At 34.4% G+C, this 15,951-nt stretch overlaps 1 protein-coding gene across 2 annotated transcripts in view; it reads right to left on the bottom strand.

Annotated features, from left to right (window-relative positions):
• The window catches only part of CCDC141 (coiled-coil domain containing 141), a 127,590-nt gene that overhangs the window by 26,130 nt on the left and 85,509 nt on the right, over positions 1 to 15,951 (bottom strand). For both annotated transcript variants that reach the window (XM_026668060.2, XM_087949666.1), the window contains 7 exons: positions 15,563 to 15,688; positions 15,054 to 15,242; positions 14,619 to 14,798; positions 12,554 to 12,703; positions 4,840 to 4,980; positions 4,082 to 4,276; positions 910 to 1,093 (listed from right to left, as the gene is read on the bottom strand). In XM_026668060.2, coding sequence (XP_026523845.2) covers positions 910 to 1,093; positions 4,082 to 4,276; positions 4,840 to 4,980; positions 12,554 to 12,703; positions 14,619 to 14,798; positions 15,054 to 15,242; positions 15,563 to 15,688 — 1,165 coding nt within the window. The remainder of the gene's footprint in view (positions 1 to 909; positions 1,094 to 4,081; positions 4,277 to 4,839; positions 4,981 to 12,553; positions 12,704 to 14,618; positions 14,799 to 15,053; positions 15,243 to 15,562; positions 15,689 to 15,951) is intronic.

Here is a 15,951-nt window from a genome sequence, read left to right as displayed (position 1 = left end):
ATCTATATACTGTATATATATATATATATGTTTTCTGAGGTTCTCGCGGGTATTTGTATGTGGATCTTTGGTTATTCGGGTTTTCTCCCGCGTAAGATTCAAGATCCAAGCTTGCACTGGCACTAAGCCGAAAGCACCAGCCTGAAGATGGCGAGTGGGACCTCGCCGAAACGTTGCCTAGATACTTTGAATCTTACGCGGGAAAAACCCGAATAACCAAAGATCCATATATATATATATATATATATATATATATATATATATATATATATATGTGTGTGTGTGTGTGTGTGTGTGTGTGTGTGTGTGTGTGTGTGTGTGTGTGTAATTAATAGATATACATATAAATTGATCTTTTTTCTCAGTGCTAGTGATTGTATGAAGGTATCAGAAAGCCAGGACACAAGTATGACATAGATGGGGGAAAAGTCATAAATGTAATATTTGGCAAACTTTCTTTAGTAGAAATTATTAGGACTTCTATGCCACTACTAGTTTTACTTTTGTTGACTTCAAATGCTGAAAGGAGGGCAGAAAATTATAAGCCTACCCATAGTCTGCAATAATCCTGCAGTAAAAAAATCTCTAATCTTTTTCCACACAAAAAAGAGGGACGGACGTATGCTCATTGACCAGCTAAATTGTCAATATCCTGCATATTCCCTTGTCTTGGGATACTGCACTCTGGAACTGTTTTCAGAAGTATCTGTTTCAAAAACCAGATCACAGATTTTGAAATCCATGGCAAGCATTTTTATGGCTCTCCACTTTAGTATTAATCTTTACAGAATCCTCCAAAGATTGCCTGCATTTTTTAAAATAAACTAATATTCATCTATAGTATCTTGGAATAATAGTAACTCAATATTCAAAGTGTATGCAACATATTTTTAAGTTGTAAGTTTTTACCATATAAGTCTTTAGCAAGATTAGTAAGCCGCTGGATTCTTTCCTCTTGCTGAGGGATCACAGGATCAACAAACTTCTTGAATTGCTTGTAGAGTATTTCTACTGCTTCCCTTGTCTTGCACTCTGTTGAGTATCTTCCAACCCTAAGTACTGTTGCACTTGCCTCTTCACACCAAAATTGACACTATGTAAGAGAAAGGGAATTAAAATTCCAATACATCAAATAATGGTGTTTTTTCCCAAGAAAATCATTCTGTAAAACATTGAAAAACTATTGATATAAGAATCAACAACTTGATGGCACATAATCCAATCAATCAATCAATCAGTCAGTCAGTCAGTCAATCAGTCAAAACACTGCGCAATCAAGTACATTAAATCTTCATTCCCTTATTGCTGTAGGACAACTTTCACCTATCTCAGACCCTACCCAATCTGTTGGACTACTACTTGAAGACTGTTACAAAGAACATTTGTCTAAATCCTGACAATCTTATATTAATATCCTGAAAATCTTATATTAATTTCATGAGTGCATCCCTCCACCCTGCCTTTCAGATATATTGAAGGAGAAAAGAAGTGGCTGCTTTAATAACTGTCAACATTCTAAGTTGCACGATATCCATACAATATGTACAAAATTGTCAACATTTGTATCAACCATTCACTATAAATGAGAATAATTTCAGGTGCTCAGCAGGAAGTGGTCAGTCATGCTATTCTGCACTGGGAATGGTACCAATTTATTACTAAAATATGAGTCAGATAGAATTGCTTCAGATGTCATTTCAGAAGTATGGTTATGGAGTGTAAAAAAATAATTATTTCCTTTAAAAAAAGATACTATGCCTAAGAGTAATCAATCCACCAATCTATCTCTTATAATAGCAATCTGAATAAGCAGTTATAGCCCAGTCTAAGAAGAAAAGTTTTCAGAAGCAAATGGACCAATTATCTCCAGAGGCAGTGCATTTCATATAGCTGAAGCTACAAGAAAGGCCCATGATTTGGCCCAGAGTCTATTTAACACCCTCTCTTGATAACCTTGCGGGAAAGTCAGGCTCATTTGGGATAAAACTGTTCTTAAGGTAACAAATTTCCACACCATGTCACAAACATAGTAAAAACAGATATATTATGGCTGAGCATAAACTTCAGATTGGGATTCTCTTATGCAAGGCTAGCACTTTAATCAAATGTTTAGGTAGGTTTCCTTCACTTGTAAATATAGAGGGGATAGATAGATAGATAGATAGATAGATAGATAGATAGATAGATAGATAGATAGATAGATAGATAGATAGATAGATGGATGGATGGATGGATGGATGGATGGATGGATGGATGGATGGATGGATGGATGGATGGATGGATGGGTGAGTGGATGGTTAGATGGATATAGTATATATACTGTGTGTGTATGTGTATTATATGTGTATTGTAGATATATTCCATTAGAGTGTATCATTATTATATACACACAGTGTAAAGCCACAGCTGCCAGTTCTTTAGCTGATGTTGGTCTTCAAGCTCATTGAGTTCGTATCATCTCAATGTCATAATGTGTTGGCAGTATATTTGTGAATCCAAGAAAAATTGTAATTGATGGATGAAAATATTGTCAATACACAGATTTTCTAAATGTTGTTCAAAAGATTTTTTGATCTGGCACCCAGTGTGCTGATAATCATTGAGAAGACTATGGCCAGTTTATGCCATAATCTTTCAACTTCATTTTTCAGAACTTGGTTCTTTGTGATTTTCTCCAATTCTTTGTCTAATGTAAGAATTTAACATAACATAACATTATTATATAACATAAAATATAACATAACAATACAATAAAGATGATGATTATCATTACTATTTCAATTACTATTATTCTAGATCTGCATGTTACTCCTTAATTTTATACATAATATTATTTTTGTTTGTTTGTGAGATGGGTGGCTATATACGTTGTTTAAATGAATAAATAAATAATAACATAGTTATAAGAGTTGATTTCCCTTAGTTGCTTTTACTGCTACTACTTCTATTCTTAATCTAAGGTACAGTATTGCATTACAACCCAATACAGCAAAGGAGATTTGCTGGCTTCTGTTAATTACATCTGGATCAGGAAGAGATTTGACCATGAGAAAAGGATGACGGTCATACTTTTCATATCCAGATCATGTAACAACTGTTCCAAAGTGATAGCAAAGTCTAACATATATCCACCTATATCCGTCAGGTCCAAGATTTCTTGAGACAAGCTCATAGTTGCCATAGGAGTCCTGAACTCCTGGCCCAATTCAACCCAACAGCACTCCTATGCCTCAATCTAATATATAGGCATTCAAATCCCACTACTTGATGGCATTGATTCTGCTCACTGATTAACTCTCATGGTAAAAGTGTTACCCAGCCCTTGAGGCTGAAATCTACCTGGGTAGATTTCCAATATGGAAACACTGTTCAACCAGGTTTTAGTACCAGATGTACCTTTTGCCCACAGCCCTATTATAACTGTATTGCAGAGCTAACTGGCATTTCTCAGCAATACTTGAATGCCAGATGCTCTGATAATCCAACTATCAGTTCACCAGGATGGGGTTACCAAGTTGCACAACCAACTACTGTATGTATGGTATATTGACAGCTTCATTTCCCATATTATTCAGTAAGAAATACATTCTAATATTTTTCCTCATTTGTATTCTAATAGCATTTTCTGTGTCCAAATATACATTTTAAGTAAAGGAAAATGGAATGGGAATTTGTGGGTTTCATATTTCTTTGCCTAGAATTACTTTACTATTCTAAATTTGTTCAGGAAAACATACATAGTAAACAGGCTAGTCTGCACATTTAAGTAAAGTACAAAGCAACTAGTCTTTAAACAGTGAATGACTACATTCATTTAAACACCTTTTTTGCAAATTAAATCTATGAGCTGATAGATGACAAACCTATGGAATCTACATTTGTTTCCTAAATCTCAGAGCTGGTACCTTATCCTAGCTAGTCTGGTTCAATGTGTGAAGGGTGAAGGATGTGTGTTTGTGTTTATTTTCATGGTCATGGTCATGATGTGCACTGAAGATGGTGTTTGATTTTGTTGTACAAGGTGCAATGACAATAAAGTAAAGTAAACTAAACTACAAAGGACATTTGATTTTTTTTATACCTCTTCCATCATCTCTTGCAAATGTTCCATCAGTTCCAAATTTTTCTTGTAATCTTCCATAATCTTCCCAAATTCAGTCAGCTGTTTCTCTAATCCATTGACTTCTGCAGAAATAAATTCGGCTCTGTCACTTGGTTGACTTGATAGAGAATCTAAAACTTTCTTCTTCAGATTCTCTAACTTGTTTCTCAGTACCTGTTCCAAAGAACATAAGAAGAATTTAAGAACCATGTTATTAAATGTTTACGCTTAAGATCCATGTTTATGCTGTGTAATATTAGCAATATTAGCAAAATTACTGGAGACCAAAGGGAATAAAAGAAACTGCACCATTTCAGTATGTATTTGTAACAGTCCATGGAATCCCATTTTTTATAATACCGAGTGAAGACAAAGCCAGGGCATTGCTGCAAGGCATCGTCAATCATCTTGGCAGATGAGACCTTACACGTGTTTGGTAGATTTTTTTCCAGGCATTTTAATGTTTGTTCATGTGAAAATATGTTTATGGCAATAGCAATTACAATAATGATGATGTATTATGAAAAAGAAAAGCAGACTAAGAAAGTAGAGTTGGTTTCTAGCTTTAAAAATGCACAACCTATCCTAAGTCAAATATTAAAAGAAAATGATGTGACCTTTGGTGTTCTATTACATCAGCTGCAAATGGAAGAAACGTTTGACAGATTACTCCAGACATCTGTGGGCATTCAGAATAAACCTCATGCATGCATTCTGTGCCTTGCTATAAATATGACCTGATATTTTTCAGAAAAAACTTCCATTTGCTGAATTTGAATTCTTAGAGTCTTCAGATTTCGTGCTTTTTCTGTTTTCTTGCTATAGTTGAATTTCATGTTGTTGAATTTCTTTCTGAGATCTTTAAAGGATTCTCTGACCTGAAAAAGAAATAACTTCATTTTAAAACCCGTTTTTGACAGTAATAAATATATACAGACATATAGTACCTTTACAGAGATAAATGCTGCTTAAGTCAATGATTGAGCCTGAATTCTAAACCATTTACTGCATGGATTTCTGGTATTTTGTAATGTGTGGGTATATTATGTAAATCCTAAATCGTTAAACATGATGCAACATTTGCAAGTTAACTTCTGTGATAAAACTAGTGAAATAAATCACATGGAAATAAATAATGCAAATCGACACCTTTATGAAAACTGCCCTTTGGGATTGTGTGATTGTTTTTGGTCATATTACTGCTTGATAAAGGGTAGAGTGTGTAAGATACATAAACAGAAATTTAAAAATAAAAATTGTATAGTATGTATATGTGACTTTTCTGTACAAATGCTGGCAGTACGAATGCAATGAATCTTCCCTTGTGAAGTTGTTCCATTTGCCAGAATGTCCTACTATGAAAGCAGCCTACCATTCTCCTTGGGTGCCATCAGAACAATAGTTTGTATATACATATTTTCTAATTGGTCAGCCTTACCATCACTCCAGTTGCTGACATAACAATTTAAATGAAGCATTGCTTTAGCTGGCTATTCTGAAACTTTTCCTGAGTGGTAATAGATATTTTAGTTTTCTGTGAGGCTGCCCACATGGGACTGAAAGCCAAGAGATAAATACAGAGGTTTTTTTTAGCCAATTGGAGCTCATCTATTTCCAGCAAGAAGTGCCTCTTGCCATGTCTATTTTGCTCCAAAACATAAATGCCATCCCTTTTTCTCTCCAAAGAGAAAACTGTGACTTTCTCACCTATCCACCACAGTCTCTGTCAACATGATAATTCTCTGTTAGGATCTCTTCACAGAGTCCTGCCATCCTCTGCTACACGGAGGAGGCACTGGAAAAGTTAAGCATTGTTGGTAAGACAATGCAGCTCACATCTGCTTTTCGCCATGACTCATTGCTTGGAAACACAAATTCTCTGTTTGCACAAAACCTCATGTCTGCCATAAGAACAAGGAAGGACTAAGCACAATAAGCATCCAGCGATTACCAGAGATGGGATCACTCCATAAGATTTACACCCCTTCTGCAAACAGCCTATGGAATGTATCTTCTCTACATCCCTCTCTTTCCATCAAAAGAAGAGTTTTAAAATATAAACATGTCCCCTCTCCCGGCTTTTTTTTTTTTAAGCCAGGCAATTTCAGCTCTAGTTTCTGAAACATAACAAGACAGAGGTTAGTTCTCATTTAGTATCCTGTGAGATTAAGCTGCAGGCCCTCAAATGTAATACCCATATGAGTTTCATAGGGGTATTTAGAATGAAATTAATTGCCTCTTAAACATTGGCAGTTACAGCAAAATTATGCTGCTCTATATCATCTCAAAAACAATGTGTTACACAGTTGTGGGGGTTCTCAACCTTTTCTTCACCATGGACCCCCTTTAAATACCTTTTGTGGCCACACAACCCCAAGACTTAACTCAAGATTTAAACATTTCCTCAAGCCTTCGTGGACCTCGTGTAATAACATCGTGGCCCTCCAGGGGAATGCGGATCACAGGTTGAGAACCACAAATTTAAAGGAAGAAACTAAATCCTTGGTTTCCAGTTTTCTACCAGATATGTTAAAATGGAAAGTCACTTTTTTTAAAGGATTTTTAAAGGACATCTTTAAATTATTATCATTGTTATGATATTGATTTGCATCTATGAGAGCTTTCCTAAGCTGACATTTATTTTTGCTGCTGGAAGAGCTGAGAAAGAGCCTGGGCCAGTCATGATTGGGGAGGTAAGCATTTATGCTACTGAAATAGAAAACAGTGGTGACATCACAAGATTTTGTCAAAAGGCTACTCAAATTAGTAAACAAAAATCAGAAAACAAAAGTGGATATGAATGGTGTGCACCAGATAAAAGTGTAGAGGAAGAAAGAACATGTTAAACAAAAAAAAATAAAAACCCGACAACATTGCAGCTGTGTCCCGAAGCAAGAGCCAAGAAGACAGGACTAAGGCATGCTTGTCAATCAATCCCCATTTTAGGCCAGAGGGAATTGTGGGAACTAGACAATACAATAACAGCTGTCAGAGAATCTGATTCTCCCAATTCATCTCCCCATTACAGAGAAGCAAACTTGTATATGTATGTGCTCTGCAGTCTTTCTATATTGTTGCTTAATATTGTCTGCCTGAGAGGAAAAAAACGGGCTTGGATGTTACATTTCTAAATGTTGGTATGGCACTCACTGGATGTACAGTTCTTTTGTTATATTTTGTTATATGGGGGTCTTCATGTTCTAATAACTATTCTGCAACATTGGAATTACAAATTTATATTCAACTTGCAACCGTAAGTCTGTTCGGTCAATATTCAAATTATTTATTTTCTACGTGGGCAAATATTATTGAGCTGTTTGCTATAGCATTATATTTTTATGTAATTTATTTCTTCTTTCCTTTTCCTTTATATACTGTATATCTATGATTTTATAAATGTAAAGCATATGAAATGGTAGGAATGGTACTTAAATTGTACCATATTTGCTATTTCTGTCTTTGTTCTGTTGTAAATATTGCAGTTACTATTATGAGTATAATACTCATAGTAAAAGAAAAATAGAATTCCAGATTTATTATCTGTTTAATGGGTATATGAACAATTTAACTTTTGGAAGACAGCAACAATTGGGTTTATCCATTAACTTTAGGGAATTTAAGTAATAATTGTAGATGACATTGATTGGCTGGAAAAACATTCTTAATAAATGCTCAATGTATGTTCTTTCTACTTTGTTCCAGAATAAAGATTCTTTACAAGGAGTACATGTTTGAGACTTGTTTGAGCATTGCCATTCATTTTCAACTTTAAAATGTCTTTTACTTTGAAGTAAGGTTCTCGATTTATGTGAAAATATATAATAACCCACAATCCATTTATCATCAGCTGAAGTACTGTAGTTGCAAATTTCTCTTATAGGACCCCAGAGTCAGCCAGAAATTTATTTTCCATTTGGCAAATATTCTTTTTCTATTTAAAACGTGAAATCATGATTCTTTGCTTGAGGACAGGAAATCCTTACATAGAACCACAAATCAGCAAAGAAAAAAAAATCGTTTTAACAGGTTGTCAGTGTACTTGTTAAAGATTTTAAACTTCTTTTTTCTGTTTCAGTAGAAAGTACATAAAATAGAAATTCATTGTTTCAGAAAAGGATGTCAACAGAATTCAGTTGTTCTTACTTTTCTCCTTGTAAATGGAAAACAGTGACAAATTTCAACCCACAGCATTAAACTTCTTACATTATGCCTTAATACTGATTAGCTTTCAATAATTAGGAATAATGCTGCTACTTATTGATAGACAAAATTCATTTACATTAGGAGCAGTATAGATCAAACTACTAAATCATATGTTATGGTTGGAAGATAGGTAGGTAGGTAGATACATAGATGATAGATAAATATCATTCTAAATTTCAAAGATGAAAGAAGTGCAGAAACATATTAGGAGAAGGAGAAATCCAAGACTCATGATGGAGAAAATCTATGTTGTCACTAGGACTAAAAAACATAATCACCAATCAATCAGATTCAAGGTAAAAAAAATCTTCACATGCAGCTAATACTGCAGTCTTGCTTTAAGGATGAGCACTTGAAATAGACACCAACTGAATTCAGTAAGACATTTCTGAGAAAGCCACTAATATTAAGTATAATAACACCATAGTGTTTATGAAACTATAGCAGCTTCATCAGTATATTTGATTCACTGAGGAAAAACATATGAAAGTGTGACAGTAAAGATTGCATAAGGCAGCAGGCAACTGGGTGTTTGAGTTGACTACAAAATACTCCACATATTATTAAAAGGTTATTTTAATTAGCCTTGATCTTAGAAAGCCATTGTCTCTTACCACGGGTAAGGAACAATGCAAAGAATAATGTATAACAATTATTGCAATTTGTCATGCGAGAAAAAGAAAATAACAATGAACAGTCTATGAGGACTCTGTTTTAATAAACCGTTTTTCACATTTTACAAGAAAACGGAAGATACTACTTCTCTTTTTTTCCCAAGATGAAGGCTTTCAAGGAATCCCTTTAATGTAGGTTTTTTTTCACATTTGTGTAAGTTGATTGTTGGAAGACATGCCCTGAAACATCACAAATGCCGTATGTAATTTAAAAACACTTATGCCCAATATATTTGCACACCGTGCTGTAGCACTTCTGGAATGGAAGGAAGGAAGGAAGGGGGTGGTGGTGGTAGAGAAAAGGGTTGGTTCAAAGTGTTATTTTAAAATGCTGTCATGGCAAGTTCTGAACAAGACTACGTTGCAGTGATTGTGATGTAGAATTGATGCAAGTTGGAGACCAGACAGAAATGTAAACTTTGATTTATGATTGCATGCTATCATATATCCAGAATGGCATTAAAATGTCCTACAAGCCTGAAATTGGTTTTGAAATATGGGCCTAATCTCTGCTGAAGTAAGCATGGAGTTGTAAAATGACAGGGGTATTTTGCTTAGATTCTTGTACTTAAAAACTCTATAAATAATTTATTTTCCTGTTTAAGTTGTTTATATAGTTTATATAATTCAATATAGCAGTTTATATAATTAAATTAGAGACACAGTATTTTAGTACAGGGAACTTGTCTAGTATAATTCAATATAATATTATAACATTCAGATTACATTTATATTATATAATTATATTATTTCTGACATATGGTTGTCCAGCTTCTGCTTAAAAATCTCTAGTGAAGAAGACCATTTTTTTCCTGAGGCAGGTTGTTCTCCTTTGTTAGTTTTTATTACACCCTGGCTAAACATTAATAAATTTATCTTCCAATAAAAAGGAATAAATAGAGCTCAGGGTTAAACTGTGGAGTTCTTGGTACTCTCTGAGTTTGATTGTTTTATTTGCTGACATTTAATTATCCAATTAGGAAACATTGTCAATGCAAGTAAGTATGGGGTTTGCTCCATGTTGATATACAGTAGCTTGTTCTGCCCATTTTGGTGGACGTATAATTTTTTCCTTGGTAGGATAATGATTTGTGTTATCATTACACCAACATTGGAATATGTTATTATCTTCCTTTTAAAAAACATAGAATAAGTCTAATTCATTTCAGTCCAGTTTCATTTGTTTTAAAATGGAAAAATCCATTCAATACTCACTACTCATTGTCAACTCAATTTTAAAAATGGATTTCAGGGTTGTTTTGAATATGTGAACCATATATAAAAGTTAGGTTGGTTGATGTTTTTGGACAACAAATTAGTTTTAAAATCTAGTATAATCAGTACGCTCCAACCTTTAAATGTTGGCCACCTACAAATATGAATCTCTGGCTACTCACAAGGAAGTAACACAGACTGTTACACCAAGGAGTAAGTTGACTTTGGAGGGCACTGTCAACCATTGCTTTCATTGGGCAAAAATGAAGGGAGAAATTGGTTTGTTTTATCTGAGTACTACTTTGAAGATAATGTGTTTCATATTGTCCCCATTTAAACGTGTTTTTCATTTGAAAACAGATGAAACTGAACTGAGCTAATCAGCAGATTTGCTCTGTGCTTTCTAAAATAATCTGTGTCTTCAAAATAATCCAATCAAATTAAATACTATTACATAATTATCACATAAATGTTGATGAACTGCCTTCAGCAAACTATCCAAATATCATTTTAAATGATATTAAGCTAAGTTAAATGGACTTCTATTAATTTTACGCTTAGCATAGAGCCCTCTAGCCTTTAAAAGCATTACATTACTATCGTGCCAACATAATGTCACTGCTTTTCATGATGTTCTTGCTATTTATACAATAGGAAAGCACTATCTAAATCTCATCAAATGTCAGTTTATTTTTAATTGCACACTTCACCGGAGCTAAACTGCAATCCACAAATAAAATTCTTTCTATAGAAATTACATGACAAGTTTATTGGCTTTTTCTGTACTGTACAGGATTGAATATCAAAGCTATGAAAAGTAAGTGTGATTACCAAAAAAATGCTTTCAGACTGTATAGTGAGGGATCTGCAGTGAAGTTACTAGTTGGAGACTGTTTTGGAGTCGGGGGACTTGAGCTAAGGTGACATTTGCTAATCAAAACAATACATTCCAAATGAGCCCAGCTCATTTGGAGCACACCAGAGCAATCATGTTCATCAAGGAAAGTGGCATTGACAGGAAAGTGAACGGTAAGGATGCTTGCTTGTTGTCCTACTGAGTACAAATCACTAGGCTAAATACACAAAAGCTAATCAACAAGACGTAACCGCTAGAGTATCAACTAGGATGCCAGTTGAGGACACAATTAAGACAGCTGGAAAATACATAAATGCATCTGCATAGACTTAAGATTGAATTTCTTTTCTCTTAAAAGTAAAGAGCTTTGCACCATTCATACGGTGATTTACCTGCACATGTTTCAAGCACTGTATAAAGAATAAACAATGAGAAACAAATTCCTTACATCAATGGGACTTCATATGGGTATTTCTTGGATAATAGCTCACCATGAATCACGAGAAACCATTTTTAAAATCAAGAGAACATTTTGAAATATTTTATGATACTCAGTTGCACTTTTCTACTAGGAGAGTGCCCAAACCAGTTTTATGGATTTTCAGCCACCATATATTAAGAATATAAGAATCTTTCAATAATTCTTAAGATTAAGAATTCAACCATATTAAGAAATGACAACCCATTTAAATATGCTGGGGAGCTTTCCGTGCATTAAACTATTTGTCAGGAAGTAATAGCTATATTTATGTTGCACAAAGGAGCTGAGGGATGTCAGATGAGTTTCAATCAGGCATCGTTTTAATCCTATTGTCACTGACTCAAATAAGAACAAGACACCAGAATGTATTATTTCAAAATTATGGGTGGGGTGTGGATTGTGATTTTGAGTGCTTCTGAACATAACTACTGTGAAAAACATAAATTTCAGAATAAAGAAAATATTTATTTTAGAATACCCCTTACTGGTGGAGTACAAGATTGCACTAGCAATTGTCAATTCGCACAATAAGAATTTTAATTCTTAAAACTTAAAAAAAAATTTTTTTTAATTCCATCCTTTCATCTGACATGCATTCCAGAACTCACATGGACTTCAGGGCAAAGGAAGGGAAACACTGCTCCTGCTTCTGATGAGTTCAATGTTTGAGAGGTAGCATTTAGATTGCACTGTTGTGCTTTATTAGATGCAGAGGACATTTTACATATGGGTGAAGAAAAACAACTGTAGCAATTCAATCTGCAGCCTACCGCTAATCTACTTTACATACTGATTGACTCAAGTGAAGTATTGCTCTGCAATTCTGCTTTGCAGTCTTCAGTAATTCAAATGCTTGCAAAGGCTTTAATTACAGAGGCACCACTATCTCTGCAACAGTTTGTGAATTAGAGTTTCCTTAAAAACCTTAAACAAAATGGAATGCAATGACATTAGTGAAGAGTAAAACAAGAAGACAAAGGACACAACAGTTGCAATCATTTAATGATTTCTTTTCACTACACCTCATGTATCTCGTCCCTTGTCATGCAGAAATGGAGGACATGTGACAGCTCTTCTTCATACTTTTCAGCTTTGGAGTCCCAGTTAATGCTGTCAGACTCCATGGTATCCAGTTGTTGCTGTAAGTTCTTTACAGAAACATTAAAGGAATTCTGAAACGAAATATATAAATTATGCTGAAACAACAAGCAATTGTCTATAAACAGGGACAGTAATAATGAAAAATATCATCTGGTAAATTGTTGTTTTCCAAGAGCATGGTACTCTCATTCTAACTCTTAATATTTCAAAGATATATTGAAATATAAATTTGAATTCTATACCTGTCAACATATATGCAAGATATAAAGCTTGGTTTAAACCATGGAAAAAGCTACTTATTTCACAGAATGTGCTGTTTCTTGGAATGTAGATGAACAGAGGTTCTGTTGCTGTATACTCTGACCCGGATTAGTGTTAAGGCGCATTCAGATAAATCACTCTGAAACTCTTTTCAATCAAGTTGATTTATTTTATCTATTAATCTTTTACAACGTAAGAAGCTACTTTTGGGGGACAATCTCCCCAAAATTGTAAGAAAAGAATAACACGATCAGCGCAGAAGCAGTAATAATCAAAGGGAAAACATAAAATAAGCCCATAACAGATCAATAAAATATAACAGAAACAGTCACCAATCAAGCTCAAAAAGCAAATAAATGCAATTAATTAAATAAAGCCGGAAAGAATGATCTGCTTTGTGTCAGAATATCCCTGGTTGACAACAATGGCAAACACTATGTTCCTGTTGTGAAAGCATCCATCTCCGTTCTCAGAATGAAGATATTTGATCAAAAGTTTTAAGGAGTGGACAAGAATAGATGGGGTAAAGTAGGAAGTCCATGAGACATTTTGATGCAATGTTTCTGCATCAGCGCTGCCCATAGTACTGCAGAGTTTCCCTTACCTTAATTTATTTCAACACCTTTAAGTAGTATAATAGGAATGTTACTACTTTATTTCTATGAAGTTGAACTATCAATCCTTCCATGGAACTATAGAGGAATAATGGAACAACATCAAAGAATAGTAATAACTTTTTCCTATTGCTCTCATTACTGTAGCATCAGAACTTTATTGTTCTTAGAAAGAGAAAAAAGAAAAAAAGGAAAGGTTTTATATTGATGTCAAAGGAGATAATGTGAAAAGGGAGAATGAAGGCATGCATGTTGGCAAATATTTGGGAAAGCAAAGTCATGGTGACTAGTGAGAAAGGAACAGCCCTAACAGGAAAAGGCACTCACTCGTCCATATTAGAGCCAGGCAGCAAAGTTTGCCTTTCCTGCAAGACATACGGGGAACAATCAATCAGGTCTAGCAATGACTGTGGTCCAGGCTGGTTATCAGACCACTCTCAGTCTGGATTGTATACTGACAACCCACTGCAATGCAGACTGGAATTTCTGGAGTTGGCTTGGAGTATCAGGAGAGACAAGCCCCTTAAGTGGTAGTGTGGGATTGCCCTAAAAGAGATTGCAATTGATGGACTAAGCTAAAACTGGTCAATGATATTTCACATTACAAAAGAAAGTTTTGCCTTTAACCTTACTCAAAATTATGTACATTATGCTGGGGTGGTGGTGGAATATCCAGAACAAATAAAAGGCTTAGGTATCACCTCAACTTGTGAACCCCTTTATCAATACTGTCTTCTTTTTTGTTATGATCCAGTTAACAGTGTTCACAAAAGCCAGTCATCGTTTGTGTCAAAGAAAGTTGCATACAATTAACTGATACATAAAGAAGACAATAATACTAATAGTCGCTCAATATACTTCCATAATGTGTGTTGGGGGGGGGGGGAAGTGTGATGGCAAAAGGTTCAGTTTTACTTCTGGCACTGTTGTAAATTCAAAGTCCACTATCAATATAAGAAAGAAAATAGCTTGTCCTGGATAATTGCTCCCTTTTCCCCATTTTGGATTTGCTCTGATTTTATTTACAACATGTATTACTATTGAGAGTATATCCCTTCTAAGTGAAAGTGCTGATTTTCCCCATTCTAGACTTGCTCTAGTATTTACTTACAGGATGTTTTACGGTTGAGAGTATATCCATTCCAAGTGAAAGTGCCAATTTATACAGGTGCCTGATATGTACATGCTTCTCCTGAGCATTAGTCAGGTGGATCTTAGCATGGGAAGTGTCACTTGGCATATCTTTCATTTGTAGGATCTCCAGTCCTCCTGATTTTATGAGACCTTCAAGCTGGGAAAATTATAGATATGTTTCATTAACATCTAGCCTTCTACATTGAACCTTCATTCAGGTTCAATTCAAGACAACTTTGACTCTAAATACAGAATTTGGTCACCCAAATTCATAAGCATAGTTCTTGCCCAATCAATGATTGCTTCTTTAATATTTATAAATTTTATAATTTATAAAAAGAAAGTAAACATAAACTTTCACATGAGACAGTGAAATCACATGGTTCATGAAAATAAAGATAATCACACTTACCTCCTCTCTGACTTTGTGGAATTTGACTGTCTTGTTGAAAACTTCATCATATTTTGCCATCATTTCCTTTATCTCCTCATGGAGATGAATGAGAACACTTATTTTCTCAGATTTTTCCATGTCAGGAGCTCCTTTCAAACTCAGCTGCTCTGATAATTTTAATGTGTATTCCACCTCAGCATTGAGTTGCTAATGAATTAGGTACAATAAAAATCAGATCTCAAAGGAAAGCACATTTACATTTAAGCCAAGCAAATCTCTGTTGAATTTGTTTGAACTGTTACTTTTCCCTTGTTCTGAAAAAGTGAATGCACTAATTTCAGTCTGAATGTCTTCCTAAACTTTGCTACACATCCTGCCAAATATGGTTTTAAATATATGATTTTTCATTCAGCATGGCATGTTTGAATCACCCTAGGATTTATAAAGAAGTAAAAGGCATTTTTATCAGTATCTACAGAAACAAACAGAACACACAATTTTTCAACATTCTCAGCCTATTTTCTTACCTGAAACTGTGGCTTAATTTCATTAAACTTATTTTGTAATTCCATAAGTACTGAAAGATTGCTTCCAAGATCAAGTGCCAGAGTACATCTGAGTCCCTCTTGAAGAACAATTAAGTGTTGTGTTGTCTATAATGCACCACAAAACAATTTATAAATGCAAATTATAGAATTTAGTTTTTCCGAAGTATGAAAAGATCAGTTTTAATTTTTTTTTAAAAAAGGAATGTGAAGCTTGTATGTTGTATAGTAAAAATGCTATAAAACATGTTAGAATAGTGCCTACCATTATATCTTTTATATTCATGCTATTTTTGAGGACTAGAGTGGACCAGAAGATATGAAAACTACATTGAATTATTGCCAATAAATGTTTAAAAATAAAGTTTCAG

Source organism: Notechis scutatus, chromosome 1, assembly GCF_049901735.1.
Source record: "Notechis scutatus isolate UNSWTSFEM ecotype Mainland chromosome 1, rNotScu1.2, whole genome shotgun sequence".
Taxonomy (NCBI): Eukaryota; Metazoa; Chordata; class Lepidosauria; order Squamata; family Elapidae; genus Notechis; species Notechis scutatus.
The sequence above is the reverse complement of the archived record's forward strand: the minus strand, read 5'-3'. Positions and strand labels throughout refer to the sequence as shown.